The 21,466-nt window shown below is 42.4% G+C and overlaps 1 protein-coding gene across 2 annotated transcripts in view; it reads right to left on the bottom strand.

Moving 5' to 3' along the window:
* The window catches only part of LOC110542799 (UDP-glucuronosyltransferase 2B31-like), a 290,306-nt gene that overhangs the window by 254,542 nt on the left and 14,298 nt on the right, over positions 1–21,466 (bottom strand). The window contains exons 4-7 of one of the 2 annotated variants that reach the window (XM_060380860.1): positions 13,121–13,252; positions 11,995–12,082; positions 11,069–11,288; positions 1,470–3,156 (exon numbers count right to left, since the gene is read on the bottom strand). In XM_060380860.1, the coding sequence (XP_060236843.1) occupies positions 2,877–3,156; positions 11,069–11,288; positions 11,995–12,082; positions 13,121–13,252 (720 nt within the window). In that variant the 3' untranslated portion in view covers positions 1,470–2,876. Of the gene's footprint in view, positions 1–1,469; positions 3,157–11,068; positions 11,289–11,994; positions 12,083–13,120; positions 13,253–21,466 lie in introns of those variants that run through there. The other variant, XM_060380861.1, reaches the window with a different exon arrangement.

The raw sequence follows: 21,466 nt of genomic DNA, 5'->3' as shown, positions 1-21,466 counted from the left end.
ATTTTATTTTTGCTAACTACAGTTTGTTCCCTTTGCAGCCCACCTGTAGCCCCCTCCCTTTTCCCCTCCCAACCTTACCCTCTGCTCTCTCTTCTACCCATGCCCTCCCCAAGTCCATGGATAGGGGAAGTTCTCCTGCCTTTCCATCTGGTTCTAGTCTATTAGGTCTCATCAGGAGCAGCTGCATTGTCTTCCTCTGTGGCCCGGTAAGGCTGCTTCCCCCTCAGGGGGAGGTGATCAAAAAGGAGGCCAGTCAATCCATGTCAGAGTCAGTCTCTGTTCCCATTCCTAGGGAACCCACTTGGACACTGAGGTGCCATGGGTTAAATCTGTGCAGGGGTTCTAGGTTATCTCCATGAATAGCCCTTGGTTGGAGTATCAGTATGAGAAAACACCCCTGTGTCTGGATTTTTTGGTTCTGTTGCTCTCCTTGTGGAGCTCCATTCCCCTCCAGGTCTTTCTATCTCCCCCTTCTTTCATCACATTCCCTGCACTCTGTCCAAAGTTTGGCTATGAGTCTCAGCATCTGCTTTGATACCCTGCTGAGTCTTTCTGAGGCCCTCTGCGGTAGGCTCCTGTACTATTCCCTGTTTTCCCCTCTTCTGATGTCCATCCTCTTTGCCTTTCTGAATGAGGATTGAGCATCTTACTTAGGGTCCTCCTTCTTGATTAGCTTCTTTAGGTGTACAGATTTTAGTAGATTATATTATATGTATAATATCTACTTACGAGTGAGTATATTCCGTGTGTGTCTTTCTGCTTCTGGGATACCTGACTCAGGATGATCTTTTCTAGTTTCCACCATTTGCCTGCAAATTTCATGATTTCCTTGTTTTTAATTGCAGGTAGGGTACCTATTTCTCATTGTAAATGAATTCTAATGTGAGAAGACTTCAGCAGGAAAGAGGTCCACAACTTGAGGTCCCTTAGGAAACAGATGCTGAGGTTGAAGTGAAACAGAAGCAAAGTAGCACCACTGCTCTACAAAACCAAATGGAAGGGTGTCACAGTGTCCCACTGCTGTGAAGGGTCACCAGGACCACAGTGACTCTAATAAAGGAAAGCCTTTATCTGGGGCTGGCTTACAGGTACAGAGGTTTAGTCCTTTATCGTCACAACAGGAAGTACGATGTTACACAGGCAGACACGGTGCTAGAGAAAGAGCTGAGAGTTCTACATCTGGATCAGCAGGCAACAGGGAGGGAGAGAGTGAGCTGTTGGATCTGGATCCAGCTTCTGAATCCTCAAAGCCCACGACTCCCCAGCCATGACACACTTTTTCCAACAAGACCACACCTACTCCAAAAAGGCCACAAGTCCCTATTCTTTCAAATAAAGCCATTCCCTATGAGCCTATATTTTTATTCAAACTATCACAAAGCAGAAGTCTTTGACATCTTGTTTGGAAAAAAGTTCTGGAACTGTGTATCTAACACCTGCTAAGTATTTGCAAAAGCAATAACTGTGAATAATTTTATAATTTTATTTAAAAAATTTTTAGACAGAGTTTCTCTGTATAGTTTTGGCTGTTCTGAAACTCAACCAGCAGACAAGGCTTCAAATTCATGGAGATGGGCCTGCTTCTGCCTCCTGAGTGCTTGGATTAAAGGTTTATGCCACCACCACCCAACTCTAACTGCAGATTTTTTTTTCATTCTTTATTAATTACACTTTATTCACTTTGTATCCTCCCTGTGGTTCCTGCCCTCCTCCACTCCCAATCCCTCCCTTCCTCCACCCTCTGCATGCATGCCCCTCCCCAACTCCACTGATAGGGGAAGTCTTCTTTTCCTTCCTTCTGATCCTAGTCAATTAGGTCCCATCAGGAGTGGCTGCATTGTCTTTTTCTGTGGCCTGGTAATGTTGCTTCCCCCTCGGGAGGAGGTAATTAAAGAGCAGGCCAATCAGTTCATGTCAGAGACAGTCCCTGTTCCTTTTACAATGGAACCTACTTGGTACGGAACTGCCATGGGCTACAACTGTGCAGGGGTCTTAGGTTATCTCCATGCATGGTCCTTGGTTGGAGTGTCAGTCTCAGGAAAGACACCTGTGCTCACATTTTTTGGTTCTGTTGCTCTCCTTGTGGAGTTCCTGTCCTCTCCAGATCTTACTGTTTCCCACTTCTTTCATAAGATTCCCTGCACTCTGCCCAAAGGTTGCCCATATGTCTCAGCATCTGCATTGACAGTCTACAAGGCAGAGCCTTTCAGAGGTCCTCTGTGTCAGGCTCCTGACTTGTTCCCTCTTTTCTCCTTCTTCTGATGTCCATCCTCTTTGCATTTCTGGATAGGAATTGCACATTTTAGCAAGAGTCCTCCCTCTTGATTAGTTTCTTTAGGTCTAACTGTAGATTTTTAAAGGACTTTATGTCCATCATTAAGCTGTGAACTGGAGTTAAACCTGATAAGTTATGGCAGTTCTTTAAAGGTGTACTTATTCTTATTTTCTGTGTATGAGTGGTTTTGCCTGCATGTATGTCTTTCTATCATGTGCACGCAGTGCCTGAAGGAGCCAGGAGAGGGCATTTGATACTCTAGATTACACAGATAGCTCTGTGCTTCCTGTGGGTGCTGGGTATAAAACTCAAATCCTGTGGAAGAACAAAACGAGTCCTTAACCACTGAGCCATCTCTCCAGCACCACACAAGTATTTTTAAAGAGGCACTAATATAGTTTGATCTTTGCTTCTTTCTAGTTTTTGGAACTGGCCAAAAATATTTCTAACTTGTAATTAAGTATTAAAATTCTGGAAGTCATAATGTGATTTGGTGAGTCAAAGAGAGGAAAGTTCTCACAGGATAAAGGATGTTGCCATCCTGCCTTCGTTTGAAGCAATGCCCAGGAGGAGGCCCATGCGTCAGTCCATGCCACTGCAGCTACTGCTTTTTCTCCTTCTTTCCCGCTTTCACAAACTTCCGGCAACAAAAGAAGCAGCACTTCGTGATGACAAAGATCACAGACACCACACAGGCCAGCAGGAATCCAATCACATCCAGAGAGTGGTACTGGACCCAGCTAAGGTCATGCGCTGCCACCCGAAGGTGCTTGGCTCCTTTGTGGCGCATGACAAACTCAATCCAGAAGACAGCTCTGTCCAGGGGCTTCACTGGCTGGTCATGGTGAATTCTTGATAAGCGCATGGCGTTCTGCTTATAACTAAAAAAAAAAAAAAAGATGTAATTAAGAAGCACAAAACCATCAACATTGAACACCAATTAACTTATCTAAGAGCATCAAGACTAATGAAAGGTCGAAAGAAAGCATTATGAGACTGAATCATGTCATAGAAGAGCAGTAGGAGAGGTATGGTTGTGGCTGCAAAACTGTTTGCCTGTAAATTGTTATTCCCTGAGATGTCCTTTCTAAAAGGAAAATGGATAGCCATTTTGAGAAGTTAATCTTTTCAGGATATTAAATGTTCCAACCACTGTAAAGGTAATGCAATGCAGAATAACCATATTGATGTTTTGAGGACAGACTGTACCATAAAATTTTTAAAAATATCAATGACAAAAATCCTCATCACTGATTTAAAAATGCACAAATGATGAGGTAGATATATGTTTTCAGAAGATGGTACAAGTGCTAGGGATAGAGTGTCCAAGTGCTAGAATTCAACCCCCAGCATTGTAGGAAAAAAACCAAACCCACAAACAAAGAGACAAACACAAAATCCCAAACATTTCCAGGCATAGAGACAATGCAGAGTTCTTATTTTTAAAATACATTTGTAGGTGATGTCCCATGACCTGTGCAGTATTGACAAGAGCAAGCGAGCTTTCTGGAAGTGGCCCACCACTTTTTGCACAGATGGATGTGTGTGGAAGGCAAGGCTCCAGAGACTTGTTGATTTCTGGCTTGCTTCTTGCTGATTATATGCCTTTCCATGCCTGTCATTGCTGTGTCTATCATGAACCTGGCATGGCATAGAGAAATCTTCACTGCCTATACTCCAATAGATTTGCTTCACTCTGTTGGGCAGATTTCCTGCCGATCAAATTGAAGATGCACTCACATGTCATAATGCTGTTTGGAAGAACTGATGACTTTATAACTCCCAATAGTGATTTTGTAGAATTACTGACTTGATTCAAACAACTTCATACCCTCCTTCAATACAGGAAAAACTGCTAGAGGTCTGTGAACCCTCACATGTCACTGACACATCAACTGCACTAGGGAGAAGATGAGTTTGAGGCAGATTTACAATCACAATATACCAAAGGAAACTTTTCTTGGTGTGAAAATAAAAATTACTGCCTTAAATATTCTATAAACTCATAAGTAGCCAAAAAATGATTAATTACTGCAGCCTTAATAAAATATAAACAATAAAATAATCCTGCTGTTTCCTCTTGGACCCTGTTAAGCTTAAAACATTATCAACCTCTATAGAGAATTCTCTGTTTAGCTCTGTTCCCCATTTTTTAAGTGGATTACTTGGTTTGCTGCTTTTCAGCTTCTTAAGTTCTTTATATATACTGGATATGAGTCCTCTGTCAGATAAAGGGTTGGTGAAGATTCTTTCCCCAAGGCAGTCGCTTTGTTTTGGTGATGGTCTCCTTTGCTTTGCAGAAGCTTTTCAGTTTCATGACGTCCCATTTATTGATTGTTGCTCTTAGAGCCTGTGCTGTTTTGTTCTGTTCAGGAAGTTTTCTCCTGTACCAATGAGTTCTAGGATATTCCCCACTTTTTTTTCTAGCCGATTTAATGTGTCTGGTTTTATGTTGAGGTCTTTGATCCACTTGGACTTCAGTTTTGTGCAGGGTGATAAGTATGGATCTATTTTCATTTTTCTACATGTAGACATCCAGTTGGACCAGCACCATTTGTTGAAGATGCTATCTTTTTTCCATTGAATGGTTTTGGCGTCTTTGTCAAAGATCAGGTGTCCATAAGTGTGTGGGTTTATTTCTGGGTCCTCTGTTCGGTTCCATTGATCCACTATTCTGTTTGTATGCCAATACCATGCAGTTTTTAAAACTGTTGCTCTATAGTACAACTTAAGATCAGGGATGGAGATACCTCCAGAAGATCTTTTATTGTAGAGGATTGTTTTAGCAATTCTGGGTTTCTTGTTATTCCATATGAAGTTGAGAATTTTTCTTTCCAGGTCTGTAAAGAATTGTGTTGGTAATTTGATGGGAATTGCATTGAATCTGTAGATTGCTTTTGGTAAAATGGCGATTTTTACTATATTAATCCTAAAATGTCCCATCCCCATCCGGAAAGGCAAAGAGGATGGATATCAGAAGAAGAAGAAAACAGGAAACAACCTAGGAACCTACCACAGAGGGCCTCTGAAAGCCTCTGCCCTACAGACTATCAAAGCAGATGCTGAGCCTGATGGCCAACTTTTGGGCAGAGTGAATGGAATTTTATGTAAGAACTGGGAAATAGTAAGAGCTGGAGAGGACAGGGTCTCCACAAGGAGAGCAACAGAACAAGAAAACTTGAACACAGGGAACTTCCCAGAGACTCATACTCCAACAAAAGACTATTTATAGAGATAACCCAGAACCCCTGCACAGATGTAGCCCATGGCAGTTCAGAGTCCAATTGGGTTACATAGTAATGTGAAGAGGGACTGCCTCTGACATAATCTGATTGGCCTGCTCTTTGATCACCTCCCCCTAGGGGAGAGCAGGCTTACCAGGCCATAGTAGAGGACAATGCAGACACTTTTGATGTGAACTGATGGACTAAGATCAGAAAGGAGAGGAGAACCTCCCCTATCAGTGGACTTGGGAGTGGCATGCATGCAGAGGGAGGAGGGAGGATGGGATTGGGAGGGGAGGAGGAAGGGGTTTATGGGGGGATGCAGAATGAATAAAGTGTAATTGATGAAAAATTTTAAAAAGGGGGGAAAATAATTTAAGAACCTTAAATGACTTTCAAAAGTAGAGGAAAACATGGAGTTAGTCAATTTACATGGAGCATGTCTCGCCCCTGGGGGCAATGGTCTCCTGAACCTACTCAGACCTTGGACACCACCACTGCTAGTTCTAGAACTGATGCAGGATGTTCCAACGAGGGGGCTAAGGCTTCTCATAATATTTCCTATAAGCCCACACCTGTTTTTATTCCCCATTTTCATTCATTATTAGCCAGATATAGCCAAGTAATTGTGGTAATGATACTTGCTTTTTTGCCCAATGCTGGAATGCTAGTGAATTTAGGTATGCCCTGGTTACTCCCATGCCTCGCTGGGTGCCTGTGCTCGTTGATGCCCCTCACGCTATGACTCTCCTCAGACAGAAAAGGGATCTTGGAACTACAGCCACCATTGTTACTGCCATCTCATTGGCGGCTGTTGGAGCTACCACTGCGGCATTAGCCATGAGTCATACTGTACAGACTGCTCAGACCCTGAATAATCTTTTAGCCAATGTAGCTCATACCTTAGATGTACAAAAAGGAATTAATGCTCAACTAAAAGGAGGCTTGATGTTGTTCAATCAGAGGATTGACCTCATGCAGGAGCAAATTGATACCCTATGGCAAATCGCTCAACTTGGCTGTCAATGAAAGTATGCTGGACTTTGTGTCACTAGCATATAACATGAGAATTTTTCCTGTGCTGCAAATCTGTCTAAACAATTGTCTAGCTATATTTTAGGTAATTGGACTGGAGAATTCGATACTACGATGGAGCAGCTGAGAGTGGCCATTGTCACAGTAAATTCTACCAGAGTGGACGCAGGACTAGCCACAGAAATATCATCATGGATTGCAGCAGCCACGAATCATCTGAAGGAATGGGCGGGCATGGGAGCGTTAGCAGGCCTTCTGGTGTTGGTCTCCTTGGTTTGCCTGTGGTATATATGCAAGATTAGAGTCTCACAACAGCGTAATGCAGCCATGACCATTCAGGCCTTTACAGCCATTGAAGCAGGACAGTCTCCTCAAGCATGGTTGGATACCATAAAAAGCTAAAATGTTACACTCAGGATGCAAGGCTAAGCACTGCACTCAGGATCAGCCACTTTCGACCCAGAGAAGAGCAAGTCTGATTGCATGCAGGTTGATACCCCAGGTCCCACCTCTGAGAAAAAGGTATCGGACAGGTCTGATGCTCTTTGGGTGGATGACACCTAAATGAACATCAGTACAAAGTCCCAATTTATTTTTAATATCAGAGATCAGACCTCTACTCTTGCCTGATGCGTCTAAAACAAAAAGGGGGAACTGTAGAGAGCTGCGTAATGCCGCGCCCTAAAGATGGAGCTGGTTTCCGCCTTCCACCTTCCCGATGGTGAGTGCTCTCTGACACAAACAACTCCACATTTGGCTAAGGCTGAGGATCTGGCTTGCTTCCATGTATGTGGACCTATCTGCATTGCCCACGTGGCACGCTGGGGTTGCCTACCCAGAGGCTAAAAGCTTTGGGCTGGGCTGGCTTTCCCCAGGGTCAGATGATTGTTCAAGATTCCTGAATAAACTGCATTGAAAAAAAAAATTATCAACCTTTGTTTTGAAAGGCTGTTGTCTTAATGAAGGTATAAATAAGATATGTTTTAGTTTTAGTGGAGAAACTTGTAATCAATAATCCAATTGCTTTTATGGCTGTGAAAGTAATTTTGCTTCTGACAAAAAGACTTTATACCAGATGGTATAAAAAGGGGCTAAAAACACAGAATAAACATTGGAGTTTGGAGCCCATTGGGGTCTTCTCCATCCGGATGCGTATTTTTATATATCTGTATGTGTGTCTGTATATATTATCTCAATAAATGCATATATGTATTTATATCTGTATGTCTATAGTCATGAGCATGTATGATAGGAGCTCCCTTGTCTAGTTTGTTGAATAAATGTGTATATTTTGAATGAATGAGAACTTTCTCTTTTCTTCCTCTTTCCACCAGCTCACAAGGAGTTAAAAAATCTCAGAGCTCTCTGCAGGGTGGCTGGGCAGTTTTGTGTGTCCCCTGGGTTGTGTAATTAACAACCTGCTGTTGCCCTACAGCAGGCATTAGCCAGAGGAAGCAGCCCTGGCTGAAGGGGAGCAAGAGAACTTGAATACCCTTCCAGTCTGAAGGTCTAATGTTCAAATCCCTGCTCTTCCTCTGAAGACAACCACACAACCGATGCTGTGGCTTGTTTAAGTTTACCCTGGGCCTGTCAAACCTGGATGTCTGTGTGTGTGTGTGTGTGTGTGTGTGTGTGTGTGTGTGTGTGTCCACATGTGCATGCATGTGCATGGAGGTGCTCGTAATAGTGAGTTCAGTTTTTCTACCACATGAATTCCCGGGATTGAACTTGTGCTATTACCTACTAAACTGTTTGTTGATGTCAGAGAGTGGAAGCTTTACTGAGATTGTTGAGAGCGCAATATGGTACAGAAACTATTCCACTGATTTTCTGGATATACTGAAAACAGAAATACTCCAGGTCTTTGTGTTCCTACTACTAGGAGTCTATTTAAAGAAACAGTAAACAATGTATGAAACCGCTGCATGTCCATGGCTATTGAAGCACTAGATATAATAACTAAGTAGAATTCACTGAGTTGTCCACTCTTGAACGGATAAAAAAAAATGTAGTATGAAAACTGGTCAAAGGTCAGTTATGACATCCAGGGGTAAACTGAGGCAAGATGTATAGTTGGCCGGGGGTGGGCACTGGCAGCCACCAACAATAGCCTCCACTGATAGCATTGGGTGACTAAAAGCAGAAAAAAATGGAAGGTCTGTTCTGACTGTACCTGCCATCAATGTCACTGGTAGTGGTTCTACAGGGAGAGACCAGAGCTGATGGCATCTGGCAAAACCTGCCACTGATCATGGCCAGATGGTAAAGAAGGAAGAAAAAAATTCACACACACACACACACACACACACACACACACACGCACCCCACATGCTTAGTGGATGAAGCAAGGCAGGCTCCACTCACATACTGGGTGGATGGAGCAAACTTCAACAACTTCACACATAGGTACATACACGTATGTACATACAGACAGACAGACATATACACATTCTCACATATTTGGTGGATGGTGGGTGGAGCAGAGCTCCACATCCAAAAACTCACACTATTTTTCTCATTGTTTTTAATACTCCCTAAAACACAGTTCTCCATGTAAGAAGAAAAATTACCTCAGAGCTATAGGTTATATATTTTCTTGTTATACAAGAGGAAGTTATAGCAGGATTATTGATCATGTGATTTCACATAAAAACTCACACCTAACCAAACATTCTTTATCTCTTTCAAAGCAATATTTTTATCTATCTTTCATGTCACAAGTTCATTATAAGTTCAAAGCAATAATTTTTTATATCATAGGTTAACAAGGTTTGATTTTTAACAAAGCAACAGTTCATTTATCTCTGTCTTACTTTTGGAGTCTTGTATTGTTAAACTAGCTAATCATTCATTCTCTGTTTTCATACTCACAATAGGAGTAGCCACTCCTTTTCATGACATTACTTATCATGTTGCACAATGACACCTGTGACCTCATGCCTGAACCTACCCTAGAGTGAATGTTTTCCTTGATCATAAATTGGCCCAAGCCTATTTTTCTTCGTAGTGCAATTTACATGCTTGTAATGCATGAAAGCCCACTGAACTCCTTTCTAACCTCTGCAGCCTTTGCTACTCTACTTTTTTATTCTAACTTTAAACTTTCAACTATATTAACTTTTTAACTTTTTAAATTATTTGATTCGAATCAAATCAGGAATTGCATAAAATCATTATCAGGAATTATGAAATCATTAATTCATCTAAACAGCATTATTTCATGAGAGTACATCTTAATGTTGATTTGCAGGAAATTTGCCCAACAAAGCGGGCTAATACCGAAGAAGCAATCACACAGGACAACAGGCAGTGAGGGTGTCCATGCCCAGTCACACCATGCCAGATATATGAGGAAAACAGCAATGACAAACATGAGCAGGAGCCTTAGCAGCAAGAATCAATCTAGAAAGGAAGCTCCTGGGGCTAGAACTCTCCAGGGCACACCCATTGCAGCTATGCAAACACTGGGCATCTCCAAGAAGCTCACTTGCCCACTGCAGTTTCTCCTGCATGGTATCTAAGCAATATGATTGGATAGTATGCAGGCATCACAAAGAATGAAATCCTGAAATTTATAATAACAAGATGCAATTAGAGGATGTTTTATGAAGTCATGTAGACTAGACCCTAAAGGAAAACACTGCACATTCTCACGTTTCTACTACCAGAGCTCACTGCATGAAAACAGTGTAGAACAGTGGTGAATGGAATTTCAGGACAAAGGGAGGGGAACAGAGAGAGAGGTCAGCAAATAGATGTATTCTGCCACTGGATAGCAGGATACTGTGCTATAGCAGAGACAGTGACTGAGTTACAATTTACATGTCTTACTAAGAAGAGGAAGAGACATCTTTCAAAACTGTTGCAAATGAAATATTATTATTATTGTTATTATCGCAAATGAAATAATAAGTGTTTAGGGAGGTGGAAATGATAAGTATCCTGATTATGCTTTACATATTGTGTATATATGTATGTGTGTGTATAATTATCTACTTTGGGATGAATGTAAATTATTTAACAAAGATTCAGATTTTCAGAAACTTTAGTCATTGACTTGATATATTTTATATTTTTTCTGGCTTCATTATCCTGTTTCTTGCTTTGATCCTACTTGTAGAGACTGTGTCCTTCCATTTAGCAAGAAAAAAAGGTTTTCAGAATTAAATTATTCTAAACTAAGCTGGACATGGTGATGCACACCTGTAATTCCAGCACTCTGAGAAGTAGAGGCAGGAAGATAGCTGTGAGTTCAATGCCAGCCTGGCCTACAAAGTGAGTCCCAGACAACCAAGGCTATACAGAAAAAAACCTGTCTTCAAAAACCAAAAACCAAAACCAAAAAAATCTAAACTAACTTCTTATAGAGTAAGTCTATATGGGTAGTTTTCAGTCTTGATTGACATAAAAGCTCATCCAATAATGGTTAACAGCTTTTTTTTCTTCAGAATTAGAATAAATGGTGGATGAAATCAACAGTTATTCTTGAGAAAATGTACTTGAACACTACAAATTAGAAAAACACAGTACTCACGAAGGGTCATTAGTGACTGTCTTCAATGCATTGAGCAAATCAGTACTGGACATTGTGAGAAAGTCCAGTCTAACAGCTGCTCCTTTGGCCTTCATATGAACAATATTATCATATTGATCTCCAAACAAAGGTATGCCAATCACAGGGATGCCATGGTAGATCGCCTCATAGATGCCATTGGTGCCACCATGAGTTATGAAAGCTCTGGTTTTTGGATGACCTAGCAAGGAGATAAATTAAGGAAAAGTATTAATCAGAAGTCTGATAAAGGTGGGAAAAGCTTACCTGTTCTCTGGATAACATTATCATAACCATGGGACTACACTGTTCTTCTCCAATCTTAGAACAAGGAGCACTGCAAGTTCACAGAGCATTAAGAGAAGGCCACATAGAGGAGGTGGAGTGTGGAAGCAGAATGATCTTGTGCACTGGACTAAAAGGACAGAGCTCCTCCCAAGTGGCACAAACAGCAAGCACAGCTGTAGCTCAGGGGAATATGTTCTCCTGAAGAAACAGTGAGGTCAGCCAGGTACAATGGCGCACACCTGCAATCCCAGAACTCTTGGTGTCAGAGGCAGGTGAATCTCTGTGAGTTCGAGACCAGCCTGATTTACTTAAGTCCAGGACAGCCCAGGCTACACAGGAAAACCCTGTCTCAAAAAAACAAAACAAAACAAAACAATAAAACCCAACCAACCAACCAACCAACCAACAAACAAAAAAAAACTAGTGGAGTCACTTCTGATAGGATGGCTCCAAGTAGCAGAGATAAAAACTGATTCTGGCCATCTTGAATGTTAAGAGAATAGTTCCATCAGTTCTTTATCCATGTTCCTCAGGACTAAGTCACAGTCATCATCAATGCAATAGTGTTGACATTCACCTTCCTGACCTTCCTCATGTCCCAGTTGTGTCCTGATGCTTACCTAGAAGATCATTCTGCGGGATCCATTTGTACAGCCGAGTGTTGGAGCCCAAGGTGTCTGGCTTCTTGCCTTCAAATCTCCAAAGAACCTGTTAAGGTAAAGCTAGCATTTTATTACTTTGGTCAAGTGTCAAGTAAATCACAGTAGAATTCTATAGAGATTAAGAAGCATTCAGGAAACTGCCCAGTGTCTATGAGCCAGGCATGAGGACAGATGATGGGAACCACAAAAAAACTACTACAGTAAGGATTCAAATGCCCTTCACACTTCTACATTTATTCTCGTTCCTTCCCAAGTTCCACCATGCCACTTTAACAGTTAATAAAGAACTAATTCAGCAAAGACAAAGTTATGTCCAGCGCTGTGAAGCAGAAGGAGTTCAGAAATGTGTCCAGTTCAACACTCCACCAAAGTTAATATTATATAGCTCGACTTTTTTTCAATATATGTTTATGGCAGTTTTATGTTCCAAGTTAAATGTCACCTATTTTCAATGATACTTGAGTTAGTTTACTCATAATCAAGTTTATCATGGGTATTTTGTAGCTTGACATGGGCCTAATCCAATCCCATAGTCACTTTAAGACAAGTTCCTGAGTTCCTATGCAGATGGAGTGACAGGCAGTTGTGGGCTCCCAGTAAAGGAGCTCAGCCAATTCAGGTCTTCTGGGTGAGCAACACATGCTCTTCAAGGAGAAGCTTCCCTTATCCCACTGCCAATTTTTTAGTGTTTGTTTATTGTTACTGCAACAGTCCACCCTTAACAGCTACAATTTAACATTTCTCTGATTACACCATAGTGTGTCCAGAGTCCTCAGTTATCCTCTAAGGAAATAGAGGAAGTGACCAAGCAGAGTTTTGTATCTGCCTTTAAAACTTCCCTAACACATAGTTCACACTTACTATGTATTTTTCTTTCTGGACACAATGTTAAAAACCAACTTATTAATCAAACACTTCTACTATTTGATATCTGTCCCCTGTATTTCTGTGTCACACGTGACTTCAGAGATGAGCTAGAGCTATCAGGACAGCTTCAGTTTCACACAGGATGCTTCTGCAATAAGACCTAGAACAGCATGTGACCTTCTCTATGAGGACACATCCCTGAGTTTCTGTGCCTCACCTTCTGTGGAATCTGGGCGAGGCCTGCTGCCATCACATTGGCCCTTTCTTCTGTTAGGTTTGCCACCATGGACCCCAGAGAAAACACCACGACACCGTGTTCTCCAGAAGACTCGACGAATTCTTCTATTTCCTGTTAGAAATGTCAGAACATCACAACGAGATGTAGTGCCAAACAACCTGCATAAAAAGTGATGTCCACATGCATGGGAAGAAACTGAGCACTATTAAAAATGATTAGAGTAGTGGAGTTTTTAAAACTATTCACATCCATGTATATGCTGCACAGCTTTAATGAATCATGAGATTACAGTTGTCTGTGGTACATGTGTGTACATGAATTTCCTTGAATGCAGTTTGATCATAAACAACTCTTGTTCATCAGTTATTCATATTACCGTCCTATTCTTTTCCTCCCTACTTTGAAGATTTTTTTTTCTCTTCTCTTTCCCCACTGAATATAGTGGTGCCCAGCGAGTCTCGGGGTTTTTTTCAAGGATTGCCTGAATGTCATTCTAGCTTGCCTTACATATTCCATAAAATAACAATTCTTCAGTGAGTTTTTCTACAACAAAATCAAACCAAAGCAAAAATTGTCCTAGAAATCTTGCTACAAGAGCATACTCACTTTTTTGTTCTTGTTCTCAGTGTAATGGGTTTTTTTTTTCCTTTTCTTTTCAACACAAACAATGGCCACAACTTACCATTGCTGAGTACAATATTTCTCTTTTACTTGTTTGGTAGCCTTTATTTCAGAAATGTTTTGCACAAATGAAAAGGAATCAGGCATGGTGGCATATGCTTTGAACCCCAGTGCTTGCAAGGCAGAGGGAGGCAAACCAGCCTAGTCTGCAAAGTGAGGTCCAGGACAGCCAAGGCTATACAGAGAAACACTGTCTCAAGCAAGGAAACAAACAAACAAAAGTGAAAAAAAAAATCTCTTAGATTTTAATTGGTCATAGCATTCTTCAAAAGCATACTTTCAAGTTGAATTTTGCATAATTTCAAGTTGAATGCAGCCTTCCTATGACTCAAATGTAGGTGTGGTGCTATTCCTTTTACCCACAGTGCTGCATTCAGTGCTAAAGCACTGATGTTCTTCTCACAGCCTCCTTCATCCAGTAGGAAATTTTCTCTCCATTCCTAATTTGTACAATCCCTGTTTCTGACACCATTTCAGCACTTCTCAGCTATCTCCATGCTGCAACCCTTTAATATGGCTCCTTAGGTTGTGAACCATAAATTATTTCATTGCTACTTCATCACTGTGATTTTGCTGCTGTTCTGAATCATAATGTAAACATCTGATATGCAACCCTCAGTGGGGTCATGGCCACAGGTTGAAAACCACTGCACTAATCAATGATATAGACTCACCATTTTCACCCCATAATTTCTTGCTTAAATGGTCAGCCCTCATAAATTACATACAGACTGAGAAGGTTGTATTTATGCATTTACTTATATGTGCATAGACTGATATGTACAGAACAATATCCGAAGAAAAATAGAGGCCATGGATTTGAAAGAGAGCAATGAATGGTATATGGGAAGATTTGGAGAAAAGGAAAAAAAGGGGAAATGATTTATATGATTTATATTATAATCTCAAATAAAGAATAATGAAAGTGCTCATTCGACAAAAGCTGGAAGAGCATAAAAATAAGATTTACTCATATTCTCCATGCGATACTACGTCTGGTTTGAAAAATGTATGGTTTATTCTAGCATATCATTCAGTGGTGGACGGTGAGCTTCGTGTGCACAGAACCCTGGGTTCAACCCCAGCAAACACACATGGAAATTAGTCTGTTCTTTATTCTATTTTCGCAATGTGTATGTGCAGCAGGAGAGTATCTTCAGGAGTAGGGCTCTTGCTTAGCGTTTGTAGGTTCTAAATTCTATCTCAGACACACACACATACACACACACATTTGGTGAATAGAACAAACTCTAACTAACAAGCTACAATAAACTTTGTATATATACATAAGTAAACATACATATTGGTGGGTGGAGCAAACTCCAGTGAGCAAGCTACAATTTTATTTTATTTTTTTTTTGTCCCAAAGCTTATATGTCCCAGCAAGTAATATAAAAAATACAATGCAATTACTTTCTACTGTTCTTTTTAGTGATTGATCACGGGAAACCAGTACGTTTCCAAACATCTTTACATAAAATCATTTTATGATTCAGGTGAAGAAAGCAAGAACACACATACATTCATAACTAAGCAACCTGCTATAGATTAATGAAGTGTACTCAACCAAGGTAAATTTTTTAAGCTAGTTTCTCTTACTGGCAGGCTGCAATTTGTGGTTACAAAGAAAGAATCAATTATTTTATTACTTATTTTAAAAAGTAATCATAAAAATTTAAAAGAATCATAAATATAAACTTTTGCATTAAAAACAGTCATTTATGTTTAAAATCCTCAAACGGCACATCTACTCTTAACTATTTTTATTAAATCATATCTGGAAGCTGAGGGCAAAAATGGGTACAATAAATGAATCAACACCTTGATCACCTGTCCAGCTTTAGCAAGACAGTCAAATCAGCAAGTACCAGTCAGGCAGCCATTGTTCTTGTGACCTAACCTCAAACTGTCCCTAGCTAAACTATTAAGAGTGGGACCTCACGAAAATGAAAAGCTTCTGTAAAGCAAAGGACACTTGTCAGAACAAAACATCAGCCTACAGACTGGGAAAGGATCTTCAGCAACCCTATATCTGACAGAGGGCTAATATCTAGAATATATAAAGAGCTCAAGAAGTTAAAAAGCAACAAATCGATAATCCAATTTAAAAAAAAAAAAAGAGTACAAAGCTAAACAGAATTCTCTGTAAAGGAATATAGAATGAAAGAGATACACTTAAAGAAATGCTCAATGTGATTAGTCATCAGGGAAATGCAAATCAAAATGACCTTGAGATTTCACCTTACAACCATCAGAATGGCTAAAATCAAACATGCAAGTGGCAATACATGCTGGAGAGGATGTGGAGAAAGGGGAACCCTCCTCCATTGCTGGTGAGAATGTAAACTTGTATAACCACCTTGGAAATCAATCTGGCACATTCTCAGAGAATTAGGAATAGCGCTTCCTGAAGATCCAGCTATAAGTGGTATAGGAGTGCCTAGGCATATATCCAAAATATGCTCAAGTACAAAACAAGGGCATTTGTTCAACGATGTTTGGAGCAGTTTTATTCGTAATGGTCAGAATCTGGAAACAACCTAGATGTCCCTCAACAGAGGAATGGATACAGAAACTGTGGTACATTTACACAATGAAATACTACTCAGCAATTAAAAATAAGAAAATCATGAAATTTGCAGGCAAATGTTGGGACCTAGAAAAGATCATCCTGAGTGAGGTATCCCAGAAACAGAAAGACACACACTGTATATACTCACTTAGAAGTGGATACTAGACATACAATATAGAATAAACCTATGAAAATATGTACACCTAAAGAAGTGAGTTAGGAGGACCCTGGGTAAAATGATCAATTTTCACTCAGAGAGCCAAATGGGACTGACATTCGAAGAAGGAGAAAACAGGAAACAGGACAGGAGCCTACCACAGAGGGACTCTGAAAGACTCTACTTAACATTGTATCAAAGCAGATACTGAGGCTCATAAACAAACTTTGGGCACAGTGAAGGGAATCTTAGGAAAGAAGGGGGAGATAGTAAGACCAAGAAAGGACAGGAGCTCCATAAGTAGAGCAACAAAACCAAAATATCTGGGCACAGGGGTCTTTTCTGAGACTGATACTGAGAAATGGGACCATCCCAAATTAAAAAGAAAAACAACTGGACCTTAAATAAGGGCCAGCTAAGAAAAAAAAAAAAAAACAGGTCAGGCAATTTAGGGGAGGACTGTCCTTGAAGCTGTAAGCAGCCCGCTACAGAACCAAGAGATGGGAGAAGAGGGGAGGACTGTCCTTGGAGCTGTGAGCTCCCCGCTACAGCTGCCAACCACATAACTGCTATCTTTTCTGCTGACTAATCAATGTAAAGGTCTGATTTTTTAGGAATAAAAACTCTGTGCTTTGTATGCTCGGGGTCATCTCCTGCTTTGAAGGGACCACCCCCATCGCAATCGGAATAAACTGCCTCTTGCTTTTGCATGGAACCGTGGTCTGTGAGTCTCTTTGGGGGAGGGAGCGGTACGGCCCTGCACGGGGAGTGCAGGTTTTGCATGTGGTGCGTTGGCCAGGAAACCCATGCGCCCCTTCCCCGACCCTCACCAGACCGAGTTCGGAGGTCAGGTTGAAACAGGTTAGTCATTTTGTTTGTTTGACTTCAGGTTTCTGCAGATTCTGTTTTCTGTTTTGTTTTGGTTAGGCGCCTGTCTGAACCGTCTCGGTTGTCTGATTAAGGAATTTCGATTGACAGACGCGTCAGATGATCGAAAAGCCAGGAAGATGGAGGACGCTCCAGGTTCCGTTTGTTGGGAGGTTGGATCAGAGACGGTCCTCTTCCTGTCTGAGTCTGATTTTCGTAGAGACCAGCTGGGGAACCGTTCCGTTAGGGCACTGTGGTATCACCCGCAAGGGCGTCCTTGTCTGATTACTTGTTTGGTTCTTTTTGTCTCTGTTCTTGTTGCCTCTCTGACTTTTCTTTTGCTCCTCGGAATGGCCTGCTTTTCAGGTTGGATGGCCACCGGAGGGCACCATTCACCTTGACACGATTCTTATTGTTAAGACTAAGGCCCTCCAAGCGGAGGGGGGCCAGCCTGATCAGGTACCTTATGTCCTAACCTGGGAGGATATTGTTCACCATCCACCCCCCTGGGTGCGCCCCTTTGTTCTCCCCACAGAGACTCCGTGGACAACTGTTTTGCCGTTAAGGAAGAGGAGAAAAAGAAAGTGCTCACTTCTCCAGAAGCAGACCTCCTCCTTTTTGACCTTCCGCCCCCTTATCCTCCAGCCATGGCCCCTACCCCTGCCAGTTCCCTGGCCGGTTGGTTCTCCTGCCAAACCTCCGACCATTTCCCCTGTCAGTTTCCCGGAGGCTGTCAGATCTCCCTCGGGGCCTAGGGCGGGGCTAGCATGCAACTTTCCTAGTCCCCTCACAGGTCCCTCAGCGCTGCCGCCGCAGACACCGTCGGCGAGTCCCGCTGGTGAGTCCTGCTGCACTCACCAGCTGACCCTGCTCAGAATGAACGGGGCCCAGCAGCTTGAACACGAAGCCGCAGAGCAACTCAGCTGGACTCGGTGGCTCTCCCGTTGCAAGCCTATGGATTTCCAGAGGGGGATGGGCAATACCCCCTTCAGTACTGGCCTTTTTCCACAGCTGATCTCTACAATTGGAAGGCTCACAATCCCCCTTTCTCTGAAAACCCCCAAGCCTTGACTGACTTGTTTGAATCGTCTCACCAGCCCACTTGGGATGATTGCCAACAGCTTTTACAGATACTCCTAACTACCGAGGAGAGGGGACGAGTTCTTCTAGAAGCAAGGAAAAATGTCCCGGGGGCGGATGGGAGGCCTACAGTTCTCCCCGACGAGATTAATAATGGGTTTCCTCTCTCTTGTCCTGATTGGGATTACAATACACCAGAGGGTAGGCAGCACTTAAAGGTTTACAGCCAGACTCTAATGGCGGGTCTCCGTGGGGCTGCTCGAAGACCCACCAATTTGACTAAGGTAAGAGAAGTGGTCCAGGGGCCGGAGGAATCTCCTGCAGCCTACTTAGAACGGCTGATGGATGCGTTCCGCCGGTTTACTCCCTATGACCCTGCTTCAGATGAGCACAGGGCAACTGTAGCTGTATCTTTCATAGATCAGTCAGCTAGGGATATTCGTAGGAAACTTCAAAAATTAAAAGGTCTGCAGGATAAGTCGTTGAAGGATTTAGTGCAAGTAGCAGAGAAAGTCTTCTATAGTCGAAAAAAAAAAAAAAAAAAAGAAAACAGAAAAAACAGAAGATAAGAGAGAGAGAGAGAGACAAGAGGCAGGATAAAAAATTGACTAAGATTCTGGCCACCGTAGTTCAGGAAAGTCGTACTGAAAGGGAGAGAGTTCCTGGCAACCATAAGGGCCCTTTGTCTAAGGACCAGTGTGCCTACCGCAAGGAGACGGGACACTGGAGGAAGGATTGCCCCAAAAGAAAGAAGAAATAGCTAAATTCTCGAGCCACAGGGACCAGGGTCCTGACCTTAAACAATGACAGCAATTAGGGAGGACGGGTTCGGTTCCCCTCCCCGAACCCAGGGTAACCCTCAAGGTGGAGGGGAAGCCAGTCCATTTTCTAGTGGATACTAGTGCTCAGCATTCAGTTCTGTTGCAAGACTCAGGGGCTAAAAAAAAAAAAAAAATCATGGGTTCAAGGGGCCACTGGATGTAAGCAATATACATAGACTACCCGAAGAACAGTGGACCTTGGAGTGGGCCCGGTATCCCACTCGTTCTTAGTCATGCCTGACTGCCCATACCCATTGCTGGGATGGGATATCCTGACCAAAATAGGAGCCCACATCTATTTTAACCCAGAAGGTCCACAGGTTACAGATAAAAGAGGGGATCCTATTCACGTGCTTACAATTCACTTGGAAGATAAATACCGGCTATTTAAAAATTTAAAAGAGGAAAGAAAAGACATTGACTGGTGGGTAAAAAAATACCCTGAGGCCTGGGCTGAAACAGTCCAGATAGAGATAAAACCTCAGGCAGCCCCAGTTGCAGTGTGGCAGTATCCAATGTCTAAGGAAGCCCATGATAGGATTCACCCTCATATACAGCGACTCCTTGACCTAGGGGTTTTGAAAAGGTGTCAATCTGCTTGAAATACTCCATTACTGCCGGTCCGGAAGCCTGGGAGCAACGATTATCGGCCTGTGCAAGACCTGAGGGAAGTTAACAAACAGGTTATGGACTTACATCCAACAGTCCCCAACCCGTATAACCTGCTGAGCTCCCTTCCCCCTGACAGAGCCTGGTATACTGTTCTAGACCTTAAAGATGCATTCTTTTGTCTTCAACTTAGCCCTGCCAGCCAAGACATTTTCGCTTTTAAATGGAAAGATCCCGACTCCGGGGTCTCGGGCCAACTAACATGGACTCGACTTCCCCAAGGATTTAAGAATTCTCCTACCATATTTGATAAAGCCCTGCACTGAGACCTGGCACACTTCCGAGCCACAAATACTCAGGTAACTCTTCTCCAGTACATGGATAACATCTTACTAGCCACAGATTGTCAGGAAACCTGTCTCAAAGCCACCGGCCAACTGTTACAAGAATTGGGCAAACTCGGCTATAGAGCATCAGCAAAGAAGGCCCAGATATGCCGGAAACAGGTCAGTTACCTGGGGTATATACTAAAGGAAGGAAAAAGATAATTATCGGAGGCTAAAAAAGAGACTGTGTTTCATATTCCCCCTCCACGAACTACAAAACAACTGAGGGAATTTCTTGGTACGGCGGGGTTTTGCTGATTATGGATTCCTGGGTTCGCTAAAATGGCAGCCCCTCTGTATGCCCTTACAAAGGGCAATGACTCTTTTTCCTGGGGAAAAGATAAACAGGCTGCATTTGATAATATTAAACAGGCTTTAATGTCAGCTCCAGCCTTGGGACTTCCTAATGTCACTAAACCTTTTCATCTCTATGTGGCCGAAAACCAGGGAATGGCTAAAGGGGTGTTAACTCAAAAGATTGGACCCTGAAAGAGACCGGTAGCTTATCTATCTAAAAAGCTTGATCCAGTAGCAGCAGGATGGCCGACCTGCCTTCGGATAATAGCAGCAGTTGCCGCATTGGTAAAGGATGCTGACAAGCTGACCTTGGGACAAGATCTTACTGTTTATGCCCCTCATGCCCTTGAGAGTGTTGTCAGACAGCCACCTGATCGCTGGCTCACGAATGCTCGCATGACTCATTACCAAACTTTGCTTTTAAACAATGACAGGATTACTTTTGCCCCAGCAACGGGGCTAAACCCTGCCACCCTGTTACCAGATCCAGAGATTCAGCCCCCAGAGCATGATTGCTTGCAGGTGTTGGCAAAAGAACAGGGATGGCAAAAGGACTTAAAAGATCAGCCTCTGCCAGATGCTGAGGTGACATATTACACAGATGAAAATAGCTTTAAAAAAAAAAAAAAAAAGCGGGAGCAGCGGTGGTGGATGGACACAAGGTAATATGGGCCCAAGTGCTGCCTGAAGGCACCTCTGCTCAACAAGCAGAACTAATTGCCTTAACTCAAGCATTAACTTTAAAAAAAGACAAAAAGATAAACATCTACACTGACAGCAGGTATGCCTTTGCTACGGCCCATGTGCATGGGGCCATCTACCAGCAGAGAGGCCGGTAGATGATGTCAGCCAGTA

This window comes from Meriones unguiculatus, chromosome 3, assembly GCF_030254825.1.
Source record: "Meriones unguiculatus strain TT.TT164.6M chromosome 3, Bangor_MerUng_6.1, whole genome shotgun sequence".
NCBI classification, from domain to species: domain Eukaryota; kingdom Metazoa; phylum Chordata; class Mammalia; order Rodentia; family Muridae; genus Meriones; species Meriones unguiculatus.
This window is presented reverse-complemented; position numbering and strand designations above follow the sequence as displayed.